General features: G+C 45.8%; 1 protein-coding gene across 1 annotated transcript in view; it reads left to right on the forward strand.

Annotated features, from left to right (window-relative positions):
- FHOD3 (formin homology 2 domain containing 3) overlaps positions 1-16,350 on the forward strand; it is a 372,798-nt gene that overhangs the window by 47,347 nt on the left and 309,101 nt on the right. Inside the window, 1 exon segment of the mRNA XM_048511340.1 lies at positions 2,088-2,194. Coding sequence (XP_048367297.1) covers positions 2,088-2,194 — 107 coding nt within the window.

Raw genomic sequence — 16,350 nt, forward strand, 5'->3', positions numbered from 1 at the left:
GGAGCCGGATACAAAATCTGAGTTTTGTGCCCCCCCCCATGGGCAGCCGCTGTGATGCTGGAACCCACCCAAAAACAGGGAGCCCAGATTCTCCTTTTAAATCCACCTTAAAGGGAGAATCTGGAGCTTGTCAATTTCACAGTGGTGCCTGCCATTCTGTATGCTGCAGGAGAGTCTCCTTGGAGATTCCCCACGGAGGTTTCTTCTTCTTGCAGCTCATCTGTTTGCTATTTTGCTGTCAAAATTAGAGTAAGAACATAAGAAAGAGCCTGCTGGATCAGACCAGAGTCCATCTAGTCCAGCACTCTGTTACTGTCAGGAGGCCTGTTATTATGGGGATTTTGCTATTGCTGCTTTCTGTATGCTGGGTGTGTGTGGAATGGGTTAATTGCATTTCTAACTGACTTTCAACTGTCTGCTGAATGATGTTATACTGTACCAGGTGCTGCTCAAGGTCAGTGCCTGGCCATCTCTACTGTTATCTCTTTCACAGTTCCTTTTGGGCGCGCTTTCCCAGGATGGGGGGGTGCAAGCTACTTTAACTACTGGGTTTAGCGTGGGCAAACCTCAGTTCTGGCATGACCAGAGAAGATCCTCAATACTCAATAAACTACTGTTCTTATACATGAGTTTGTTTCATTTTTTGGGATTCTGACAGTTACTCGCAGTGGTCACCAGATGCCTTTGGGAGTTCACATGCAGGATGTGAAAGCAATGGCCTTCTGCTGCTGCTACTCCCGAGCACCTGGTCTACTAAGGCATTTGCAATCTCAGATCAAGATTGGTAGCCATAGATCGACTTCATAAATCTGTCCAAGGCCCTTTTAAAGCTATCCAGGATAGTGGCCATCACCATGTCCTGTGGCAGCATATTTGAAACACCAGTAATAAAGTTTGTTTAGCTTAGTGATCCTGTGCATGCATTGTTTTCCCTTTTTTGTTTTGTTTTGAGGGGAATGTCTGCAAAGTTATGACTACAGAAGCCATAGCATGCACATATTTGTGTTGCTGTAGTTTCATAGACAGCCCCCTCAAAAAAAAAAGGAAAAAAGAACACATGCACAGGATTGCTGGGCTAAATGAACTTTATTCGTCTACCTTTGACAGCGAAACAGCAAATGGATGAGCTGCAAGCAGAGGAAACTTCCCTGTGGAATCTCCTGTAGCCCACAGTATGGCAGGTTGAGGCGAAAGAAATAAAGCATTTCCCTCTGCTGGGATTCACTCAGGCAGGAATCGTCTTCAACCTGGGTTGTGGGGAAAAGATTGTTAGTTTATGTTCTTTGAAAAATCTGGGTCGAGAGAAATATGATGGGCTGAACTCATTTTTGGGGAAAGAGCTGTGTGAAGTTTTTCCACAGAATGGTGAGCAGAATCCACCCTTGTGTTTTAAGAACATAAGAACATAAGAACTAGCCTGCTGGATCAGACCAGAGTCCATCTAGTCCAGCACTCTGTTTCTCGCAGTGGCCCACCATGTGCCTTTGGGAGCTCACCTGCAGGATGTGAAAGCAATGGCCTTCTGCTGCTGCTGCTCCTGAGCACCTGGTCTGCTAAGGCATTTGCAATCTGAGATCAAGGAGGATCAAGATTGGTAGCCGTAGATCGACTTCTCCTCCATAAATCTGTCCAAGCCCTTTTTAAAGCTATCCAGGTTAGTGGCCATCACCACCTCCTGTGGCAGCATATTCCAAACACCAATCACACGTTGCAAGAAGAAGTGTTTCCTTTTATTAGTCCTAATTCTTCTCCCCAGCATTTTCAATGGATGCCCCCTGGTTCTAGTATTGTGAGAAAGAGAGAAAAATTTCTCTCTGTCAACATTTTCTACCCCATCCATAATTTTATAGACTTCAATCATATCCCCCCTCAGACGTCTCCTCTCCAAACTAAAGTTTAAGTTTGTTATCTTGGGGAAACAGGTGATCTTTCACCCACTTGCTTTGGGGCAATTTTGCTCAGCAGTTTTCATCACTAATGTTTGCGAGGTTTGATCTGAGAGCAAACACTGTGACAATCTGAGTGGTGGCAGAGTGGCCTTTCTTAACTTCAGATAATTGGAACGTTCTGTATTCTTCCTCTTTCAGCTGGATGACTGTGCGTTGCAGCTGTCTCACAATGGTGCCTACTTGGATTTAGAATCTACCTTGGCAGAGCACAAGGATGAATTGGAAGGTTTTCAGGAGGATTCTGGGTAAGTGTATATGTTGACCCATGGGTAACTTAGAAAGTGTGTGGGAATTGTGACATTCTAGTATGAAAAATCGTGTGTTGAGACTGAAATTAGAAAGTCAGAAAGTTGTAGAAGTTAATTATTTTATTTATTTTATTTTGCAATATTTATCTCCCACCTTTTCACCCTTACAAAGGCCATCAAGGCCATCGACAAATTAAAACATCCATAATTAAACCCCATTTTAAAGCTAACCAAAGCCCCCAAATCCTTAAAACAGCTAAAATGCACACAGAACTATAAAAATAAGCATTAAAACATTGATCAGAAAGTCAATTTGCTGATGGAAGATGGCAACTGAAGGGGTCAGATCAATCTCCCTGACAAGAGAGTTCTAGAGTTTTGATGCCACCGCTGAGAAGGCCACGCCCTGGGTGGCCACCCACCTTCTCTCAGTTAAGGCCTTTAAATGTCACAGTTGAATTGGTCCATTAACAAAGATATTTATTTTTTCTTTATTATTCCTAGAATGCATGCCATCCATACCTTTCTGACTTTCCAAGGAAACCCTTAGCACTGTTGTTTTGACAAGGTGTTGGGGGAAAGACATGTAAAGCTGGTGTTCTTGGTGTTTCATTGGGCTGCGATTTCCAAGGTCTTTTGAAACAGTATAGAATTGACACAAGATTCTCATGTCCACGTCCTGCTAATGTGTGAAGTTTACATCATTTTGTATCACAATGAGGCCAGCCAAAATATTGCAAAACCATGAGTAGGCTGAAGACATCGGGTGAAGCTCATCTGACCTAGCGAAGAGTGATGGGGAATGCGAAAGATAACGTGTAATATTTTGGTTGGTCTTAATAATCGTGCATTTCACAACTGGTTTTTTAAAAATGCATTGTTTTATGGCTCATCATGGCTGCCTACAACGGGCCCTCTGTGCTGCACAAGGTGTTTTGCTATTTTGGTGTGTTTATATTTTGTTGAACATAGCCCAGCCCTTTGAATCTCTATTTGGAAAGAATTTCTGCATCAGTTTACAAAGCATGTCTTCTTGTGTTGCCCAAGTTGTGAAACATTATTTCTCCAACCTGTTGGCATTGTTTTGGAATGACTTAGCATTGGTTTTGCTAACTTTACCAAAGGTCAGCCTCTTCACTTGCCTGTAGGCTGATTATGACTAGGCCGGGTTCTTTTTCCAACTCTACTGTCTGATCTCCTCCCTCCCTTCCTTCCCCCCTGCCCTGCCCTGGACTCCCTTCCTTCCCCTCCGGGCAGGCCAGAAGAGACTGCAGTCCCAGCCTCGGAGATCTTCTTTTATAAGCACTGAGGCGGGGGCTGGGACTTGGGAAGCAGGAAGTCCCACCCCTTCCTGCTCCCCAAGCCCCACCCCCCCGCCTCCAGGAGCCCAGCCGGCAGGGAGTCTTGGGGGGGAGGTGGGCACCCTAGACCTTGCCCATGTCCATGGTGACATGGGTGGGGTCGAGGGCAGTGGGGGGCAGAGCTGGGGTGGGGTGGGGTGGGGCAGAGCCTGGGGGTGGGGGGGCAGAGCCTGGGGGGCTCCTGGAGACAATTTGTCTCCGGGCGCCATTTACCCCAGGTATTCCTCTGGGTCCAAGGCCTCCTGGGCAGCTGCATCCCTTCCCTTCCCAGAAGGTATAGCTTCTGCTTGCCATGCGGAATGTCCTTGGTTCAGTCTCTGGAATCTCCAGCTAATAAAAAGATCTGGCAGTAGGTGATGTGACAGGCCTCATCCTCAGACCCTGGAGAGCGACTGCCAGTCTGAGCAGACACTACTGGCTCTGATGGATCTAGGGTCTGATTCAATAGAAGGCAGCTTCAAGTAGTCAAGAACACCAGCAAGAGAAGATGTAAGAATTCAATATCTGTCTCTTTCTGGGGTGTTGTGTGGTTTCTGGGCTTTATGGTCTAGTTGTAGTAGCATTTTCTCCTGACGTTTTGCCTGCATCGGTGGCTGGCATCTTCAGAGAAGATGCAGGCGAAACGTCAGGAGAAAATGCTACTGGAACACGGCCACACAGCTTGAAAACCACACAACACCCCAGTGTTTCCGGCCATGAAAGCCTTCGACAATATTCTGACTCGTTCGTTTGTAACTTTGTGGGTGAGATACATGTCTCTTCAACAATTGGGAAGCTCAACAATTGGGAACAATTGGGAAGGCTTTACGGCCAGAATCAGCTAGCTGTTCAGAGTTTTCCAGTCTGTGTAACTTTGATCTGGGGTTTTTAGTGGGCGAAACATTTTATTTATTTTTATTTATTAATTCGGTTTCCTATGCTGCCTACCCCTTCGAAGGGGATTAGGAGCTAAAATGTTAGGAGCTAAAACCATCAGCCCATGGCCACACAACCTACCTTTTTTAAAACTGAAACTGAAATGTAAATATAATAAAGAAATATAAATATGCATGTATGGCATGTGTTGTGTTGCTGAACTTGTGTTAATCCTGTCCTCATTTTGAACATCTGCCAGTTACTCATTTCTGGAGTGCTCATGTACTGTAGATAACGACATTATTCAGAGATAGGTTTTCAGGTTTTCAGACAACTTCAAATAGGAGCCTATATCTCTGTGGAAACAGTTATTTAGCATCTTAACCCGTTAAAGTAAATAGATCCTTTTCATAACAGAGTTCCAGTTGTCTAGATGTGCCTGGGAACCAGAGGCATATAGGGGGAAATGGCGCCCGGGGACTTGCTCCGGGCACTCCCCGCCATCCACCCCGTGCCCCCCTGCTTGGGGGGGGCTCAGGAGAGGGGCTGCTCACCAGTGGCAGGCCAGTTCCTCTTCTGTCCTGCTGCTGTGGCACACCCCTGAGCTGCCCCCCACCTCCCTGCAGGCTGTCTCCTGCCCTCCCCGGCCCTGGGGAGGGCAGAAGCCGGCCTGCAAAAAGGCAGAGGATGGGGCAGGGTGCCGTGGTGGGTGGCTCAGGAGTCAGCCTGCTGCTGCAGTGCCGATCCAAGCTGCCCCTGCCCCCGAGGGCCGGGGGAGGGAAGGAGGTGCTTGGACGGGTGCTGCGGCAGCAGGCCAGTTCCTGATGGCAGGCCAACTCTGTCTTTAGGCACCTCCCCCACACTGACCCAGCCCTTCTCAGCTGGGCCAGCATGGAGGAGGAGGGGGATGGGGATGATTTTTTGCCCCCCGCTGTTGCGCCCAGGGTCATTTGATCCCCCTTGTTCCCGTGGGCAATATGCCACTGCTGGGAACTCTCTGAGGCCATTTGGGTGATGAGAATTGCGAGTAGCTCCACCGCCCATGCATAGGGCGCCACACTGAGAATTTGGATAAGCTTAGGTTAACTGAGGTCCAGAATGTTCACATTGAGCAACAAGCATTCTGCTAGGGAGTGTTCTGCCATGAAACAAAACTGAGAACAAGTGAGCACCATTAACCACCCCAGATATCTAATCATATTTGTATGCTAAGTTTAGTAATGACTCACTGTATAATTGCATGGAACACTGAAGGCGGCAAAGTTTTATCAGTTACTTTAGGAAATCCTTATTGGCTTTGTCAGGCTGCCATAGCATAAGGGTGGTGTAACCCTGGGGTGATTTTTGTCTCTTCACATTTAGAATATGGATTGTATTATTATGAGAATTAGGGACAGTTTATTAGGGATGGAATCATGATCTGATTCTGTAGCTGGTTTGGTTTTGGTTTTCCTTTTATGTTCCTCCCTCCTTAGTTGCTCATCCTGGAAACTAGAATTGGAATGTAGTAACTGTAATGTTGAAAGTAAATTTAAAAGACAGATTTTTAAACAATTTATGTTTTTTAATCGCTGGTATATTTTTGTATTGCTAGCCGCCCTGGGCCTGCCCATTGTTGGGGAGGGGTGGGAAATCAATCTAATGGGGGAAAAAACAATGTCCTGGTGAGTGGCTGGTTTTCCAGCAGGGCTTCTCTGAAGATGGAGCCAGGGGGCGATGACCTCCATTTTGATGCTACTCCCAACTAACTTTATTGATGTGGGTTGAAGCAATTCAAGGAAAGGAATCTTGGGTTTGAAGGAGGAGATGAACCACACCTAGGGTTGGTAAATGGGGAAAAAATTGGCCCCGGTTCGAATTCAGGTCCAGTTCGGGTGTATGGGCTCGGATCCCCCCAGTTCCGAGCCTGCCAGGCTCGGATACACCCGAATTTGCGGTGACATCTGAGATTCTCGGATGCATTTTTATTTTTTTGCTGTTTTTTCATGTTTTGGCCTGCAGGGGGAGCATTTTTAAAGGTATAGACATAAAAATTCCAGGGTATCTTCTGAATACTGTCCTGATGATGTTCCCCACGTTTGGTGCATTGTGGTTTAGGGGGGGCCCAAGTTATGGACCCCCAAACGGGATGCCCCTATCCCCCAGTGTTTCTAATGGGAGCTAATAGAAGATAGGGGCTATCTTTGAGGGTCCATAACTTGGGCCCCCCTGGACCAAACTGCACCAAACGTGGAGTACATCATCAGGACAGTATTCAGAAGATACCCTGAAATTTTCATGCCAGTACCTTTAAAAATGCGCCCCCTGCAGGCACCCCCAGAAATTTGCCCAAGATTCTGTGTTTTGCATTGAATTTTTTCAATTGCTTTCAATGGGGGAATTTCTGAAGGTGACTGCAGGGGGCGCATTTTTAAAGGTACTGGCATGAAAATTTCAGGGTATCTTTTGAATGCCGAAACGTGAAAAAACACCAAAAAAATAAAAACGCAATTTGTCTGGGATTCGGACAGCTCAGATTCGGACCCTGCTCGTCCGAATCCATTCGAATCAATGCAGATTCGGTCAAAATCCGGATTCGGACCATCCGAATCTCCAACCCTAACCACACTTAATGGGACCATGATAACTGGGAATGCTTTGGGATAAGCCTTGCCTTGATAGCCCTGTGACAAGGGTGTTGAACTTACTTGTTTCGAGGGTTGGACATAACATAAATGTCACTTAGTCAGATAGGTCTGCGAGAAGTCATGAATCTCAAATCTACAAAAGATGGCTTGTTGTACGTAGGAAAGTAACCATGACCCATTTCAACCATATTCAGTGCTTGAACTTAATTATTTGGATAGGAAAAACAGTTAAGTGATTTCAGTCTTATAAATCTTCAAATGTATTTAACTGAATACATGGAAATTATTTGTTATTGTAATAATACCTGTACAGATTTAAAGGTAAATGTAAAGATGTGTTCAAGGAAGTAAAATAAAGACATTTATGGAAACCTGTCAACAGACTGATTTTAGCAAATCCAAAGAATTGTGCCTAATTGGCAATGGATGTAGTTCCGTGGTGGTGAACCTTTGGCACTCCAGATGTTATGGACTACAATTCCCATCAGCCCAATTGGCCATGCTGGCAGGGGCTGATGGGAATTGTAGTCTATAACATCTGGAGTGCCAAAGGTTCACCACCACTGATGTAGTTGGTCACTCATCTATTGCAACAGAATTTTACTCTCTTCCTCAGAGGTTACTGAGGCATTTTAGTTTCACACTTATTCTCCACAGCCTCTCTTGCATTGTGAATTCATGTTTGATTTTTAAAAAAATTCTAATTGTTATATGAATCTGTGGTTGTATGTCCCACTTTGTTTACAAATAAATAAAACAGGCACATATTCTCTCACATAATCCCTAGGGATCACTACTGGGAAAACATTAACTGCAATTTTGAAGCTGTGAACCTTACCAAATTATTGTATTGACAGTGGAGTACGTTCATTGTTATAGATTTTCTGATACAATGAATTGTCAGAAATGGGAAACTTTCCTATGGAAAAATAAAGTGCCAGAAAATTTTCTAGAGCATATCTCCCTACCCAAATACATATTTTTAGAAGTTGTAATTTATTCAATGAGTGGTTGAATATAACTGTACACTTTACAGAGCCTTCACTTTGCCACTTTTGTTTCCTTGAAAGAAGAGAAATATTAGTATATTTTGGAAATTTTAAAAAAATGGGTAGCTGAGGTGAGCATGAAAGAAGGCAGGGCGCTTTAAGCGAGTTGAGAATGAGAACCGCGGCTCTCTGGATTGTCGGCTTTGTTCTTTTGTCCTGCTCAGGTCTCTGGCCTGAACTGTGCACAGTCTGAAATGTACTGATACACCTGATCTGGCACACCTGCTTGGATGCCGGCAGTGCTGAACCGACTGGGCCTTGCTCACGAGGAAATGTGTATAAGATAAGGATAGAACTTATCAGTGCAAGCTCTGGGGACGTGAATGAAAACAGAGAACAGAGAAAAGCAGTTTTTTCCTCACGTAGAGACTGATTCAAAACTGAAAGACATCTTTCAGTCATTTTAAAACTGCTCTATGTTAGCTAAGGAACATTGTCACATTTTTGTATCATTGGCTGTATCATTTGCATCTAAAACTTACTGATTTTAACCTTGTGATGTGCATGCTGCCCCCTCCCACAAGTACTTGGTTCTTAGCTGTGACCCGATCTCGTAAGACCGCAGAAGCTGAGCAGGGTGAGCCCTGGTTCGTATTTCATTGGGAGCCCAGCAAGGAGTACCAGGGTCGCTACACAGAAATAGGCAATGGGAAACCCCCTCAGTTCTTCAATTTCAATTTCAAAAACCTTTAATGGCATATAAATAGTTTAACATTAATGGGGTACTGTGTGGTTTCCAGGCTGTATGGCCGTGTTCTAGCAGCATTCTCTCCTGATGTTTCGCCTGCATCTGTGGCTGGCATCTTCAGAGGATCTGATAGTAGGAATGGAAAGCAAGTGGAGTATATATACTGTGAGGTCAAAAGGTGAGGCCCTCTGAATAGAGTAGCCTGGTATGTGAGTCAGAAAGGAGCCTGTAGCCTGGGAGTAACAATGAAGATAGCAATCCACAATACAAGTTTAACATTAACATTGTATCGACAATACAAGTTTAACATTAACATTGCAAGATAACAACAGCCTCTACAACTTCTGGTGAGTTAAAATAACACCATTTAAAAATTTAGCCACCGCTTCCAACAGCTCGTAGTTGTGGCTGTTTAAAAGATATATAACCTTCTGTTTATCTGTAATGCCTTCACTTCCATGCAGGAAGGGGATTATGTGCTTCTTTCTACCTATCTCATAAAAAGGACAATTCAACAGCATGTGAGATACTGTTTCCACAGAACCCATGCCACACGGGCATTTCCCTCAGTTCTTCTCTTGCCTTGAAAACCCTATAAGGTTGCCCTAAGACGGCTGTGAGTTAAGCTTACTTTCCACGACCACCACTGATTGGTTCTTAAATGAATAGGTGCATCTCATGGTTTCTTTGTTTGTTTTTTGGAAACTTTCTAATCTTAGGGTGAAACTGCACAGTTGCTTCTTCTCCTTGAGGCTATGTCGCCTGTACCTTCATGAGGATAGGCAGGAGAGGTACACAGTACTTTACAGGTAGTGTGTGACTTGTTATTGATGGATTAAAATGTAAGGCGCTCTGGAAAGATTATTTGTTCTGCAACTTTTTTAAAATTTAAGAGTGTGACTCCATTACGGTCTGTGGAGAATCTCTGTAGGCTCTGGGGGAAGGTTGGGTTTTAGATAGAGACACCAAATTTGCAGCAAAGCTTCTGGTGACTTTACTTACTGAAACCCTGTTCCCCATGAGTTCAGTGATATTTTAGCAGCGTCCCAAATGTTGCTAAGAAGGGCACACCAATTTTGTGGCAAAGAACTGTAATTCTCCACCCGGAGTACTTGAAGAAAATCAGTAGTATTTATTTATTTATTTTTATTTTTTATTTGAATTTATAAACCGCCCAATCCCCAAGGGGCTCTTTATTTTACTGTATTTATTTTACTGTAGCTGCTCCATCAGTTATCGTGTATCCTTGGGATGCAGCCAAGTGGTAAACTGAACTTCAGGGGCATCATGTGACGCAGCCCAGGTAGTCTGTTTCCCTGACGAAGCATCATTTCTTGACCACGCTCAGAACAAGAGCTGGAAAAGGCAAAGGGTTTTTTTTAAATTAAAAGCTAGCGTAATTATTAAAATGTTGGGCCGAGAGTGTGAAGACTTGGGTTCCAATCCCCATGCTACCGTGAAGCATTCTGGGTAAGTCACTCTGTCTCAGTCAAAGACCTTATTGTGTTGTTGTAAAGACAAAGTGGAGTAGACGGAGAAAAGTTATGTATACCACTCTGAGCTGCTTAGATGAAGGGCAGGATGAATATGGGATTGTAGTAACCCAATTCACATTGTGAGGGTCTTTTTAATGCTAAGCAGGGGAGTGAAGTGTTGATTGACAAGCCCCTGGCAACCAGTCTGTCCACTCAAATCTCCTGGCAACCAGCTTGCCCACTCAAATAATTAACTGGAAGGGCTTCTTTCTTTTTTGAGACATGCAGGTTTCACGGATTTTTCAAGTCTTCTAAATTTGCTTCATTCATTAAGACCTTGCAGTCAGGTGGGCAAGTACGACTTAAATCTTGCACATCTTTTCAAAAAGATATATGATAATCTGATGGCTATTGTCTCTGTGGGACCCTGTTCCTGGATGCTTCAGGGTGCAGGAGATAGAGTTTTGAATACTTTTTCATGTCAAATGAAGGATCACATGAGAGAGGGGGAAGCTAAAATGGAGAAGGGGACAAAATTACTTGCCTTCCAAGTTGCAGATGTTTGAGAGGGGTCTGTGTGTGTGTGTATGCTTTTTCTTTTAAGAAATAAAAAGAAAAAACCTACTACTACACCTTATAAATCATGAAGATTGTATGTATCAATGCTAATTAGGCCTTGCCTCAAAGAGTTAATTCTATTCCTAATTCCCAACTCTGCTTCCTACCTGAAGATAATTAAATTCACAAATAGGGGAGACTGATCCCCAACATGTTTTTCTGAAAACTTGAGAAACCCCCTATATCTTCAAAAAAAAGAAAGCATTGACTGTACATGCACAGATGATGCACTTACCGTTTAGATTAACAGTGGTGGCGAACCTTTGGCACTCCAGATGCTATTGACTACAATTCCCATCAGCCCCTGACTACAATTCCCAATTAGCCATGCTGGCAGGGGCTGATGGGAATTGTAGTCCATAACATCTGGAGTGCCAAAGGTTCACCACCACGGGATTAGGAGGATGTCAGCAGCCTCACTGGGCCCCAGTCATTGTCTGTGATGGAAGGAGAAGGAGAGCTGGGGGATGGGAAAGAAAGCAACAGTGGATTCCCAGCAGAGGCCGGGAGCCTTTCTGGGCCCGAGATCAACAACTGCAGTGACGGGGGTGGAGAAACCTGTCAGCTTATAAGGCCTTGAGATCTCCAGAATTTGACTGCAGAGATCTGCTCCCCTGGGTATCTGCCTGCTTTGGATGGTAGCAGTGGTGGGATTCAGCAGGTTCGCACCACTTCGGCAGAACCGGTTGTGAAAATGTCTCTTTTATACAACCAATTGTTAAATTATTTAAATCCCAATTGTTAAATTATTTAAATCCCACCACCGGAACCGGTTGTTAAATTATTTGAATTCCACCACTGGACGGTAGACTCTATGGCCGTGGTGGCGAACCTTTGGCACTCCAGATGTTATGGACTACAATTCCTATCAGCCCCTGCCAGCACGGCCAATTGGGCATGCTAGCAGGGGCTGATGGGAATTGTAGTCCATAACATCTGGAGTGCCAAAGGTTCGCCACCACTGCTCTATGGCATTATACCCTAATGAGGTGCCTACTTTCCCAAATCCTGCCCTCCCCAGGATGATGATGATGATGATGATGATGATGATGATGATGATGATGATGATGATGATGATGATTAATTTGATTTGATAAACCACCCTGCCCCCGAAGGGCTCAGGGCGGTGTGCAACAAAACAAACAACCAACACAATAAAACAAATCGAATAGCCCCAGTTAAAAATAATACAAAACCTTAAAACTATAGCAGCAGCAACTTTCAGTAAATAATTAATAGCAAGAGACGTCTGGCATCACACCCCAGTGATCAAACCCTGGGAGGGGGTTGGCAGATGGTTAAATACACAGCCAGTGCCCAGGGCAATAAGAGGGGCGGGCTCAGCGACCGCCCCCCCCCAAAGAACAGCACATTCACCCCCAAATATCCAGGAATTTCCCAGCCTGGATTTGGCAACCCTATCAACTCGAGAAATTCATGAGGGGAGGCAGCAAATGCAAACAGAATAAGTCCTGCCGAATAAATATGCAAAGGACCAGACTGCAGGGATATGCTTCCTTGTCTCTTAGTAGAACTGATATTACTCTTTTGCTGGTAGTGATGGACATGGTGCCTCACCTGGAGAGAGGTGAACGGTTGGAGTGAGCTCCATGTTATTTGCTTCCTTCCTTTATGCTCCAGCATTTTCCCCCATGGAGACCCATAGAACCCTGTGAGATATGTTAGGCTGAGTGTGTGCGATTGGCCCAAGCTTCCATGGTTGGGGTGGTGGTGGTTTTGAACCGGGGTCTCCTGGACTCTAGCCTGACGCTCTACCTTGCAAACCACACTGACTTTCACCTTCCCAGTGGGCTATAAACAGAGGACTCCAACCTTTTTGAGCCTATGGGCATCTTTGGAATTCTGACTCAGTATGGTGAGTGCAGGCACAAAATGGCTGCCTCGGGAAGTAGAGACAGCCACAAAATGGCTGTTGGGGCTTACATTCACACAGTGGAGATCTTTGTGCAATGGGGGCAGCTGCTCCTAAATCACTGTTTTAAAAAATTCTGAAACCAACAGGGAGACTCCTGGAAAGGTGTTGGCGAGTATGTTAAGGATCTCTGGGTAAGAAGAAAGGGCAAATGGGTGAGGGGATTGACTTGGTTGGGAACTCTAAACTGTCACTGTTGATGCTCAGAGCTGTATTATACAGTAATGAATGTGGTGTCTGGATGAAGCAAAAGCAAAGGGTTGTGGGCAGGTGTCAAACCTCGGATCCAGAGGTGGGATCCAGCAGGTTTTCACAGGTTCCCGAGAGTAGGTTACTAATTATTTGTGTGTGCTGAGAGGGGGTTACTAATTGGTGATTTTGCCATGTGATTTTTGCCTTAGTTAATGCCTCTCCTCTCTGTAGCAGTAGCCACCGCAGAACTTGGAAGCAAAGTCTTAGCAGGAGGTGCACCGGCGTGGCGTGGCAACTGCATGCTAAACAGCATGCATTCAAGATTTCTCATCAGCTTCAAGGATCAAGCGCAGTGGCTGCGCCCCTTCCCACAGCCCTCACTCCCCCCCTCGAATGCCCACCGGCCACTGCCTTGCCCCGTCTTTGCCCGTAGCCCCCATTGGCACTCATACTACGTTTGAATCCCACAAAAGCATGGGAACCTGTTACTAAAATTTTTGGATCCCACCACTGCTTTCCGGATCTGGAAATCAGGGAAACTTCATAGATTTGTTCCTAAAGCCTTTATTTTCAGGAGTGCAGAGTAACATCATAAAGAGGAAGGAATTCTGGCGATTCCTGCGCAAAACCCACTCACTTATATCCTGTTGCTCCCTCCCACCGAGCTGTTTTCCAGCGGCTCCTACTCTCCTCTACAAACTACAAAGCATTTACATGACAAAGCAGCAGTGTGAGCCTGGGGAACAGTTTACACCAGCCTTCGCTTTGATAAGATCTGTGTCAGGATTTTCACCCTGGGGGGGCGAGGGTAAGACACTGGACTTTCGCCCCACATCAGAGGATGGTACACCGCTTCCCCCTGCCCTACCTGCCATTTGGCACTGACAGGCTCAGTCCTGACAGCAGACGAGCCAAAGCTGCCCCCATTGCCTGTCAGGTTTTTCTAACCTCTCTACTACCACCCTCCAATTCTCAGGATCACATTGGCAAAGGATTAGATTTGAGTCCAGAAGCACCTACTTTTTTCACTGCAGCCCAAACTGACCTCCCCCACCCCCAAAGAGGGTGAGATCAGTGGTAGGATTCGAATAATTTAACAGCTGGTTCCGAAAGGACTCAGTGGTGGGATTACAACCATTATCTGAACTAGACAAAAAAATTAGCTACCGGTTTTACCGAATAGGTGCGAATAGGCTGAATCCCACCAGTGGGTGAGATCCCTGCTCGCGTTCTTTTGTTTTTAGACAACTAGACATAAGAACAGTTTTTTTCCCGAATGCCATCACTCTGTTAAACAAATAATTCCCTCGATAATGTTAAACTATTTATTATAATAATTTATTATATAATTACTGCACTACTTTTCATCATTCCTATTACCCATCTCCTCCCCACTTCTATGACTGTATGGACTATAGCCTGTGCTGACATTTTATTTTATTTTATTTGTATGGATTTTTTTACATTTTATGTTTTGCTATTACTACTGATTGTTTCCCTTGATTGCTTTACTAGACCCCATATAGGACAATCATTAAGTGCTGTACCTTATGATTCTTGGACAAATGTATTTTCTTTTTTATGTACACTCGAGAGAGCATATGCAACTGGAGACAAATTCCTTGTGTGTCCAATCACACTTGGCCAATAAAGATTCTATTCTATTCTATTCTATTCTATTTTATGCCCCCCCCAAATTTGCAGGCAGCCGCAGCTAGCTCTGGAAGGAGACCTCCTTCAAGAGCAGAGGAGTCCGAGGGGCCTAGAGGCTGTGGTTAGGGGTGCCAACTCCAGGCTGGGAAATCTCTGGCAATTTGGGGGTGGAGTTTGGGGAGGGCGCTCACCTGGGAGGTGATGCCGTGGAGTCCAGCCTCCAAAGCTGCTCCTTTCTCCAGGAGAGCCGGCCTCTGTTGTCTGGAAATGAGTTGTCATTCTGGGAGATCTCTAGTCCCCTCGTGGAACTCGGCAAACCCAGGCCAGCATGCGGTGGGGACGCCAGCATGCTGCTCTGGAAAGGCTGCTTCCTCACTGCCACGCTTTGGAGGCTCCGGGGTTAGGGTACATGGCGCCGACTCCAACCTCCCTGGGACCGTCAAGATCGCCGACGGCCGTGCTCTTTAAGGCTAAAGCCTCGATCGACTCCTACCGTCTCCCTGCAACCGTCTCAAGGCTGGCTGTCGCCCGAGGCCAGGGATATGCCCCCCAAGCTCTCTGCACGCACCGGGCTCCGGAGTCGCCCAGGCTGAGGGGCCGATTCCTTCAGGGTTCCTCGTGACGAGCTACTGCCACTGACGATTAGCAGGGATGGTAAGTCAATTGGGCAGGGGAGGGATGCGCACCTTTCCAAAACCTTGCTTTGCGGGTGCGAGGTGGGAAAAATGGCAGCTTCGCGGCTGGGAGGTGAGGGCCATGCGCGGCTGTGCCGTGTACAGCTCGCTCACTTCCCCATGTGAACACCTCCCTTTCGGGGACAGTGTTTTTGCGATCTCCAGAGCAATTGTTAAAGGCCACGTCTGCAAGGAAAGAGCCGAAGAGATGCATGTGGTTCCTGAGCCTCAGTTAACCAGCCCTAGGGGTACAACCTTTTCTCCTTGACTATGTTAACTTTGCCAGTGCCACGGTTTTTCTTTTTCTTTTTGTAACCTGAGAGACAGTTCAGAGTTGACTCACTACCTGGAGGTGTATAATCTAGGCAGGGCTGGCATATGTTTGCTTACCTACGAATAATCTTCTTCCCTGAATGCTGGCCAATTCTTCTAGTATCTACAGGCATGGACAGATGGCGTTTTGTATACAAGATTGTACACATTGTTTGCAACAGTTTGATGCGCTCGGGGGAGTCCTCAGTGCTGGTTCACATAATGAAGGATGTGCCGACTCTGCACACTCTTGGAAAGCATCTTCTTCCAGTGCTTCATGCTTTTATGTTGTTGAAGCAGAGCTGAATGAAGGCACATTGTGGAGCACAGTGTGTTTTGGCCAGTGCCGCTGGGCCATCCATCACAGCCGGTGAGAAATGCTGAGCCAGAGCAGCATCCAAAGATTCACAGCCCCCCATGGCTTTTTTCAAAATCAGTCCAAGATAACAGCTTGAATCAGCTGCCTCCCAGACACAGTGAAAGGCAGCAATAAGTTTATCCCACAAGGAGGTAAAAGGTGGACCAGATGGTCACCTTTGTAAACTGGGACGGGTAGGTGGTCGGCTGCGCTATCGCCAAGACATTACAAGCACAGTGCCAGCGCCAAGACTGCGCTTCTGGGGTGCTGCCGCTTCCTGCCCTGTCACAGGATGTACGAAACAGCATGCTTCCAGAAGGTCACCGTGGCTCCTGTGGCGGCGTCTTGGCGCTGGAGG

Source organism: Sphaerodactylus townsendi, linkage group LG11 (genome assembly GCF_021028975.2).
Source record: "Sphaerodactylus townsendi isolate TG3544 linkage group LG11, MPM_Stown_v2.3, whole genome shotgun sequence".
In the NCBI taxonomy this organism is placed as follows: Eukaryota; Metazoa; Chordata; class Lepidosauria; order Squamata; family Sphaerodactylidae; genus Sphaerodactylus; species Sphaerodactylus townsendi.